General features: G+C 43.0%; 1 protein-coding gene across 4 annotated transcripts; it reads left to right on the forward strand.

The window, feature by feature from the left end:
* Positions 1 to 2,317: 2,317 nt before the first annotated feature.
* LOC149866903 (keratin, type I cytoskeletal 19-like) lies at positions 2,318 to 9,397 on the forward strand. Of its 4 annotated transcripts, none has more exons than XM_090041188.1 (9): positions 2,318 to 2,666; positions 2,754 to 2,983; positions 3,982 to 4,064; positions 4,422 to 4,578; positions 6,723 to 6,884; positions 7,270 to 7,395; positions 7,603 to 7,832; positions 8,342 to 8,499; positions 9,090 to 9,397. In XM_090041188.1, exons 1-9 carry the CDS (start codon positions 2,318 to 2,320, stop codon positions 9,113 to 9,115), a joined length of 1,521 nt encoding a protein of 506 aa, XP_089897314.1. In that variant the 3' UTR covers positions 9,116 to 9,397. The 4 variants fall into 4 exon arrangements, with proteins under 4 accessions (XP_089897314.1, XP_089897313.1, XP_089897315.1 ...); XM_090041187.1 differs by having other exon boundaries at positions 2,318 to 2,657; positions 2,736 to 2,983; XM_090041189.1 differs by having other exon boundaries at positions 2,318 to 2,657.
* The last annotated feature ends 233 nt before the right edge of the window (positions 9,398 to 9,630 follow it).

Here is a 9,630-nt window from a genome sequence, read left to right on the forward strand (position 1 = left end):
GAAAAACCTTATTTGACAATTTTGGAATGTTTAGTAAGATTGTTTCATTTTATTTGATTTTGTTTTGCAAAACAGTTCGCCCACTTCCCAGAGAGAAAAATGACATAAACAGAAATAGTAACAAGTGGAATAAAAATGAGGCACATGAAATGGACAATTTTGTAAGGCCATCTGGCAGAGGTGGGTGGGAAGGATATTTATAGAAACCTCACCTGTGTCCACTGAATGTGCCTAAACCCTTACAATTGACCAGTTTATGTTGGTGGACTACGGTCCATCCTTTCTGTCCTTCAGGAAATTGCTAAGATAGGAAGGCAAACACTTTCCCTTGCCACAGGGAGGTAAGTTTTCACATTTGTCCCTTAAACCAATGCCTTAGAGAGAGGAAAAGGAAGGTTTGCTCTTTCAGAAACAATATTTTCTGGAGACAGTTTTGGGTAATTTCTTCTGAAATCTTACCAGCAGGAACTGGAAAATTAGATGAGTGTAGCAGTAAACACTTTCAGGAGCATCTTCTATCTCACTCTGGTAAATCTCTGTCTCTCTCCTCCCTTTCCTACACAGGCACAGACAGTCTTTCTCATTCAGGCAACATAAACCATAAACCAGTGAATTCAGGATCCCATTTTAGAGTGAACCACTGCTCCTAATTCGGAAGGTACAGGCTGCCAGCACCTTAGGAACAAAAGCTCATGAAGGTCATTACGAACTCTAAAGCAGACTGGTTTAGACTGGTTATAACTGGTTCTGACTCATTGACAAGGAGGACACCTCTCCAGAGGGTAGCTGACATCTTTTCTTCTCCGTGAGATGTCACCCTCAATATAAATGAGGGCTCCTAACAAGTATTCCTGTACAGTGCTTTTTGGGTGTATGTGAGGCAGAGACCAATGACTACTACAGTAATAGCAACTTGTACCTTTCCATTCATAAGAGAACGTGTGCACCAGTATGTACTGAAAAGACTCTCCTGGACTAAGATGAGCTTTTGAACAAAAATAACTCTCTTTTGGGCATTTCCAGTATCCACAGACGGCTCTAGCCTGTATATTGTATCAGCAATAATGCCCAAGTTCCCAGAGCCAACCAGACTGTACTGGCCCCAATTACTATTAAGACCTTTTTAGTTCAGAACTGTGAAGGCTTTTTTTATGCCTAATTTCTTTCCTCAGCCCAGAGTCTTACTCTTTGGCAACGGAAAAGTTCTCTTAGGTCACATCTTGTCCATGCCCTGTAGACAAAAGGGAAATGCTTTACAACCATTCCTCTTCTAGTGTGATCCACAGTCCACTTTTATGTTATGTCTTCTTTGCCAGAGGTTCCCAGACCTTTTCATACCAAGCAGCATATTATCAATAGGGAAGTTGTCCATGGAGACATCAACTCACTCACCACTGCAGAGATTATGACAGTTTCCACTCAAAATCATGCAACAACCAGGTGGCAGCTACAACATTTACTTTACTTGAAAAGCAGCATTAAGGAAATAGATTATAAGGTGTTAGCTTATCTTGGTGTCCTTGGACAACTGAAAACAAGGAGAAAGAGGAGTCAGCAACTTTTAACCAGCTAGCTCTGGCCAGATCACCAGCAAGTTCTCCTCTCCGATCCACAGAGCACAGTTTGGGAACCCCGACACTATTTTCTTCTAGAGATTATCCCATGGTTTGAAAACCTCCTTATTTTTAGAAGTATTTTGGAGCAAGGGTCCATTATAGGGATATTGGATGGACTTTACTTTTATACCACAGTATCTGAGATCCTTCCATAGTATTTACATCATACTTTTAATTTCTCCAGAATATGACACTGAATTTCCCTTAATTCATTTTGATCTTGTGTTTCCCAATACCAGCGCCTCATATAAAAAGTGTTTGTCAGGAACAAAATTAATTTAAATAAATTAAGAATAGGTTAAGAACTTGTTGATTCAACAAGCTCTAACTAAAGAATTATTCCTTTTATAATCCAGTGAATCCCTGTATCAACCAGTGTATCTTCCAGACACTTGTTTTCGTTGTTAGTGTGAAGATTTCATCATAAAGAAAAGCTGATGATTCATAAAAAATATTGCTGATATGTAAAGCATCTTTCTTGTATACTGGGATTTCTGGAGGGAAGCTGCCTTTGGGAAATTATTCTTGGCAGAAACAGCAAGACTAGTCAGTCCCATGGGAAGGAGAAACACCCTCCTTGTGACACCCACTGTGTAAGGTATAAATGAAGAACTACAAGGGCAGATAATTTGCAGTCTGATTCCCTATCAAGCTCTGCCTCTTGCTTTTGGGTTTGGGTTGGATAATTAATTGCTGTGGCTATGAGTTGTGGAATCAAGAGAACAGTTACTACTGTCTCTAGCTCAGCTAAGAGCAGTGGTGGTAGCTATGGCACTGGTGGAGGCGGTGGGGGAGCAAGGATTTCATCAGTCTCTTCTGGAAAAAGCATCTCTGGAGGGATAGGCAGCAGTAGAGGTTTTTCTGCCAGGAGTTTCGGTGGTGGACGGTGTTATGGAGGAGGGATGAGTTCTGGTAGTTTAGCTGGTGGAAGTTATGGGGGAACTGTAGGACTATGCCATATAGGAAAAGTTGGGTTCAGCAGTGGCAGCTCCTGTGTTGGTGGTGGCTTTGGGGCTGGTGGTGGTTTTGGTGCTGGCGGTGGTGCTGGGGGTGTTGGTGGCTTTGGAGGTCCCATTGATTGTGGTTTTGGTGGTGGCTTTGGTGGTGGCTTTGGTGGAGGCATAGTTCTTGGGGGAGGCTCTGGGGGCCCTGGGGGTGATGGCCTACTTTTCTGCTGTGATGAAAAGATAACCATGCAGAACCTTAATGACCGCCTGGCATCCTACCTGGACAAGGTGAGATGCCTGGAGGAAGAGAATGCTGAACTGGAGTGCAGGATCCGGGACTGGTATGCCAAGCATGGCCACCAAGGTGAGCCAAGGGACTACAGCTGCTACATCAGGGAAATAGAAGATCTTCAAAACCAGGTAGGACCTCCTTTTTTCAACTACTGTAAAGGCTTCTCCATGAGTTTGTATTCAAATCCTGACATTGATATTCAGAAGCAACATTTCACTGTTTCAGTGCTCTTTGCAGATATATACTAAGAAAACTGCATGTGTAAAACTCTTCATTGCAAGTTAAATGCACTGAAAATGTTTTTTTTTTTTCATGATTACATTTCTATTAAGGCACAGGGAACAATCTTTGCTTGGTCCTTCTGAAGCAAGTCCTTCTGAATGAAGTTTGTCTCAAGCTGTTTTGATAAATTAATGCTCAAGAAAGAGACTGATGGAGATATTAATTTATTGAGTATGCTATCTGCTTCACTGCACTTAGTGCTGTCATGAGTTTTCCAGAATTCTAGTTTAAAATCTTATTTCTGTTTCAACAAAATGTACACATCCATACAGAATAAAGAACTATTGCTCTTCTAAAAAAAGAAACCTAAAGGATAACATTTTCTGGTTAGCTTTTATTAGTTTTGATTAGGTAATTCCAAATTAGGTTTTAGGCAGTGTAGGGGAGTCAGACTGCTCAGAAAAGCCAAGTAGCTGGTCATAAGAAACAGGAAATTGGCAATTAGAGCATCTGGACATAACTAATATCCTGAAATGATGAATTCTAAAATGAAAAGTGTGTTCTGTACTTGCAAATTTGAGGCTTGTTATAAATAGTGCTACCCAGCACCTACCTTAATTACAATTTTCTCCGGATCAGAATATTTTTACATATGAATTCATTTCATGTACTGCATTTCACAAACTTGTCTTCGATACTTAACTTGTCTGTACTTACTTCTTGCATGAATGTAAAAAATAAGGGAGTAATATAAATTTATTCCATGCCCCCCAAAAGAAACAGAAAATAAACTGAAAGAAAAATCTGGGCAATGCAACAGTAGCCAAAATTTATGTTGAGACATTGAACCAAAGACAGTGAGTAGTCTGCAGGACTGTAAACTTCATAATCTGTTCTCTTTCAGATTGTGTGTGCCACCGTTGATAACAACAAGATCATTCTGGACACTGATAACAGCCGGATGACCGGTGATGACTTCCGAATGAAGTGAGTGTTTCTCTATGCTATACAAACCCTCATTCTTATTTTCTCTCCTTTCCTCCACATCCTACTCAAACAAGAAATTCTCCAAAGAGGTATTATTAGGAGTTTCAAGCTGGGACAGATGGCATTTTTGCAGGTTTTAACAAATGCACATTATTATTACATTTTAAATATCCACTGGATGACTACTGTATAAATTGGATTCAACATTTAATATTTATTTTAATGAATGCCCTATCATTTATCTCCGGGTGATTCTTAGCAGTCTCTTGGAGATTTATATCTAAGTCCTGGAGGATCCAGAGCAATCTTGGAGGGTTGGCAACCCTAACTTTTTCCTTTTTCTCGCCCATGGTTTAGGTATGAGACTGAGCTGGCCCTTCGCCAGGGTGTGGAGGCTGACATTAATGGTTTACGCCAAGTCCTGGATCAGTTGACTCTCTGCAGATCTGACCTGGAGGCACAGCTTGAAGCCCTGAAGGAGGAGCTGTGCTGTCTGAAGAAGAACCATGAGGAGGTAGGATCCTGCCCTTATCAGGCAGAGAATCATAGTTTCATAGTTTCTAGGGTTGGAAGGGACCTGAGCAGATTATCTAGTCCGACCCCCTGCCATGGCAGGAAAGAGTACTGGGGTCAAATGACCCCAGCAAGATGTTCATCTAACCTCCTCTTAAAGACCCCCGGGGTAGGAACCAGCACCACTTCTCTTGGAAGCTGGTTCCAGACCCTAGCCGCCCTGACTGTGAAGTAGCGCCTCCTGATATCCAACCTAAACCTACCCTCTGCCAGCTTGTGACCGTTATTCCTGGTCACTCCTGGCGGCGCTCGGGGAAACAGTGACTTCCCCAATGCCTGCTGATCCCCCCTGACTAGTTTATAACAGGCCACAAGATCCCCCCTCAGCCTTCTCTTTTGGAGGCTGAACAGGTTCAGGTCCCGTAGCCTCTCCTCATAGGGCCTGCCCTGCTGCCCCCTGATCATATGAGTGGCCTCCTCTGGACCCTCTCCATGCTGTCGACATCCCTCTTGAAGTGCGGTGCCCAGAACTGGACGCAATACTCCAGCTGTGGCCTAACCAGTGCCGCATACAGGGGGAGGATCACCCCCCTGGACCTGCTCGAGATGCATCTGTGGATGCATGACAAGGTGCGGTTGGCCTTCCTTACTGCCTCTCCACACTGCTGGCCCATGTTCATCTTGGAGTCAATGATGACCCCCAGATCCCTTTCCGCCTTTGTGCTGACAAGAGGGGAGTTCCCCAGCCTGTAGGTATGGTGCCGGTTGTTCCTCCCCAGGTGCATCACTTTGCACTTGTCTGTGTTGAATCCCATCCTATTCTCATCTGGCCACCCTTGTAACCTGTCTAGGTCCGATTGTAGTTTGACTAGAACAGTAGTAGAAAACTTCAGGGTACTGTTTTAGTTAACAATAATCTTTCTTATTGTTACTCCTTGTGCATGGGTTGTAGTTTAGCAAATGCAGAACTCCAAACATTTTACCAGCAATTAATGAGCATTAACAAAACCCTATCCCTGTGGAGGTAGGCGTATTCACTCCATTGTGAAGTTATCGCAGGAAGAGAGAAGTAAAATGACTTGCTCAAGATCATTCAAGTCAGCAGCAACCTCAGGAAGTGTAAGTTAGGATCTCCGCATCCAACCACTGAAATGTAATGCTGCATTTCAAAACTAAGAATGATTAGAACAAGGAGGCACCCACTGAAATGGTCAGGAGGCCGATTTAAAACAAGCCAGAGGAAGTATGTTTTTACACGTTGCATAATTAACTTGTGGCAGTCATTGATGTCTGTAAAGGCAGTTAATATAACCCAGGTTCAAAAAGAGATTGGACAGATTCATGGAGAGCAGGTCCACTAAGAGCTACTAAATAGAACAGTCAGGGATGTATCCTCTGACATCCCTAGGCAAGTTTTGGCCATTGGCAGGAAGGATATGACATAAAATGGATTATTCTGGATATTTCTTATTCATATACTGTCTCTCTAAAACATATACTACTTGCCACTGCCAAAAACAGGATGCTGGGGTAGGCAGACCATTGGTTTGACCCCACACAACACTTCATGTATTCTTTTGAAAGGAGAAAGATATTTAAAAAGTCAACATAGGGTGATGAATGTAGACTAGTAAATGACCTTTTTGTCAAAGAGAGTTCTTTCATTCGGTATGATTCCCTCAGAGAAAAAATTGGTAGTAGAAACAGGCTGACAGCATTCAGTATACAAAAAAGACACTGACAAATAGAGTAGTTGTGGTGACAACATGCGCCATTAAAACCTATGAAAGAGAGTAATGTGCAAGCTGGCTACCACAGCACACCTCTTCTGCCTGCTACATGGCAGAAAGCAACACAGTACCTAGGTGGAGCTCCTTAATTCCTTGAGATCAACTATTCTTTTTGTCAAAAGCACTCCCAGCTCCCTTTGTCTTGAGCTTCTCACTGTGGAGCTTAGGTTGGAAGTGAGCCACACCTGCCTCACTCTCTTGGGTTTATGGTGGGAAAAAATGCACTGTCGAGTGGAACTGGGAATGCCAGAGGTGGACCTCAGCCTAAACTTCACTAGATTTACGTCACAAAAAACAGCACCATACTGTCTCCACTTGCTTTGAAAAACATCTTGATCTGGATCTATCTTTGCAGGAGATGAATTGTCTGAGGAACCAGTCGACTGGAGATGTCAACGTGGAGGTCAATTCCTGCCCTGGTCCAGATCTGAAGCAAATCTTGGACGACATGAGATGCCAGTATGAAGCTATCATTGCGCAGAACCGCAAAGAGGTTGAGGATTGGTACGCATGTAAGGTATGTTAAATACAATGTGCTAATTTTAGTCAATATTATTCAGTCTGATCAAGTGGCAAAGGACACAGAGGCCTAAGTGAATATCACACATGTCTCTTGGTTTGCTGCTTGTCATTGAGGTGTGTGGGTGAAGTGATATGGAGAACCATCCATTATAACAAAAGAGACTGATTAATAAATTGCACAGCGCATTGTTTGAATAGCAACAGAATTGCAAGCAAGGTTTATGTTCCAGTAGGCAGATAAATCACATTGCTTTTGTTCATTTTACATTTTTTGTTAATTATCTATTCTCATCCATTAACACTAAACTCACCTTACTTCGTATTTTATTTTTTTAAAAGGAAGATTTTCATTATCTCTGTTCTGGGTTTGTGCTTCTCAGATTGAGGAGGTGAATCAGGAGGTCATCACAAGTGGTAAGGAGATAGAGTGTAGCAACAGCCAAGTCACTGAACTGAGACGTGAACTACAGTCCCTGGAGATTGAGCTGGAGGCCAGCATTAGGACGGTAAGTCCTGGGGTGACCATTTACATCAAACTATGAACAAGTCATGCCTGGATGCCTAGGATGGTGGGTGATCTGTTCTAGCTTGGCTCTCTACAGGTATCGGGAAGTTTTACTGTTGCATGGGGGAATATCTTAATTTTTGCATCCCTGAAGGGCTAAATTCAGCGCATGGTTCTAGTGCCTATGTGTGTTTGTGTCAATTCTTAGAGGGACAATCTGCAGTCCTCTCTGGCTGAAACTGAATGTCGCTACAACAGCCAGCTTGCCGAGTTACAGAACCAGATCATCTGTGTGGAGCAGCAGTTGGCTGAGCTGCGGGCAGAAATCGAGTGCCAGAACCAAGAGTACAAGGTCCTCCTGGATGTCAAATGCCGGCTGGAGCAGGAGATTCAGACTTACTGCTGTCTACTGGAAGGAGGACAAAGGGAGTTAATTAGGTAGCCTATAGATGCCGCAGGGGATCTGTAAAGTGGCACACTAGTATATGACGCTGTGGAATGTGAGAACTGGGAACATAAATCACAAAGGAAACACTCTGGGTGGGGAATCCATATGGTGGTTATGGGAGTTCTGTCATCTTCCCCATTTGGTTAGCACCTTGGTCTCAATAGCAGTTCATGGCAGGTTGGGAGATTTGACTACAAAAAGCATCTAAAGCTTGAGTTAAATCTCATCCCTGCTACTTGGGCATGCAGAGGAATTGGATGCCACCCTGTGCTAACCAGGAACTTTTCTTGGAAGGGAACTCACTGCAGTATTCTGCCACTCCTAGGGCCAAGGGGAGCAGGGAGTGCAAAGGCAGCACTGAAAATGAAGAAAATTGTAACATGAAATTACCCAACTGATTTCAGCTTTCATAGAAGTTTGAGGCTTTGATGAGCCCACAATGCAGTTCTAGAGGTATTTGTTGTTGTCTTCACCAACCATTCTTCCCTTATCCCATTAGCCAACATGGAGGGATTTCATCAGGAATTATCCACTCTTCTGGTGGAGGAGGAGGAATTTGTAAAACTTCAGGTGGAATAATCGGAGGAGGAGGAGGAATCGTGAAAACTTGCCATACTTACACTTCTTCTTCCACATGCCCACCTGTGGATATACAAGGTTCGAACAGTGGTATTGTATAAGGGGAAAGTTTTCTTTAGTCCTCTTCTTTTTACCAAGGACAGAAGAGAACCTGTCAAATGCACCCTCTGTTGGGTGGCATAGGGAGGCTACTTGTACTCTTCCAAGTAGTTTGTGAGGGCACTGGCCAGTCTGGCATGAACTGATGATACTAGAATGGTATGGTACTGAGAAAGTTGCCAGAAAATAGGCTACATTAAGCAGGGATTTTCTGGTTATGAATTTGAGGAATGAGGGAGAAGAGTGAGGGAGAAGAGAGAGAAATAGGACAAAAAGGGAGAGATGTAGAAACAGAGGGAAAAGAGAGAGAGAAAGGATTTGGAAGAAAGTTTGGAAATAAATAGTGGGTGAAGTCATAAAAGTTGGTAGGTAACCCCCCCCCCCATGTTTGTTAATTTCCCACAAAATTTGGGCATGGGTTGTAGTTACAGCCCTGGGGTGTCTCTTGCCAGCCCCCAATTCTATCCTAGCATGTCTATGACATGGGCACACCTCATTGCTTGATGCTGGAAGAGAGTTGGATTTGATTTTATGACATTCAAGTTGGGATTTTTTTGATCTCTCCTCAGTTCCCTGCAGAAAGATTTGTGATTAATCTGAGAAACCAGCATCCCCTGGGGCAAGACCTATGGAGCAGACCCATGGACCAAGCAAGAGCCTACTCACAACTTCTACTGCACACCTATGCCAAGAGCAAGAAGAAAAACTCCGTCCAACGTTTCAGTAATGCTGATGCCATTTGTCCAATGGGGCCCATTAGAGTTTTGGCCTACTTTCCTCCCTATTGTGCTACTTGCTTATTCCATTCTGTCCTGTCGTCTGTACCCAATCACAATCATTACTTATTTGAGTTAATTTCTGCTGAGATTGATCATGTACCTTCTGGTGAGAACCCCCCCCCCCCCAAATAAAACTTTGCTTTTGCCTGATGCAAACAAGAAATCTGTGTCTGGAAAATGATTTCTTTCAGCAAGCTTTTCTATGCCTCATGGTATGATTGCAAAAGCAAAATATTGTACTTAGTTCTGTTAAACTGTGTAGATGAGTCATCTAAAGCTGGACTGAATTTTAGGACACTTAAAGGGAACATCCTGACTTTGACCACTGAGT

The sequence above is a fragment of the Crocodylus siamensis genome, chromosome 4 (genome assembly GCF_052110815.1).
Source record: "Crocodylus siamensis isolate JL-2025a chromosome 4, ASM5211081v1, whole genome shotgun sequence".
NCBI lineage: Eukaryota > Metazoa > Chordata > Crocodylia > Crocodylidae > Crocodylus > Crocodylus siamensis.

Coding starts and splice junctions, on each gene's coding strand:
- LOC149866903 (XM_090041186.1), top strand. CDS start 2,318: ATGAGTTGTGGAATCAAGAGAACAGTTACTACTGTCTCTAGCTCAGCT. Junction 7,396..7,602: donor TGGAGGCCAGCATTAGGACG/GTAAGTCCTGGG, acceptor GTCAATTCTTAG/AGGGACAATCTGCAGTCCTC. Junction 7,833..8,341: donor GGACAAAGGGAGTTAATTAG/GTAGCCTATAGA, acceptor TTATCCCATTAG/CCAACATGGAGGGATTTCAT.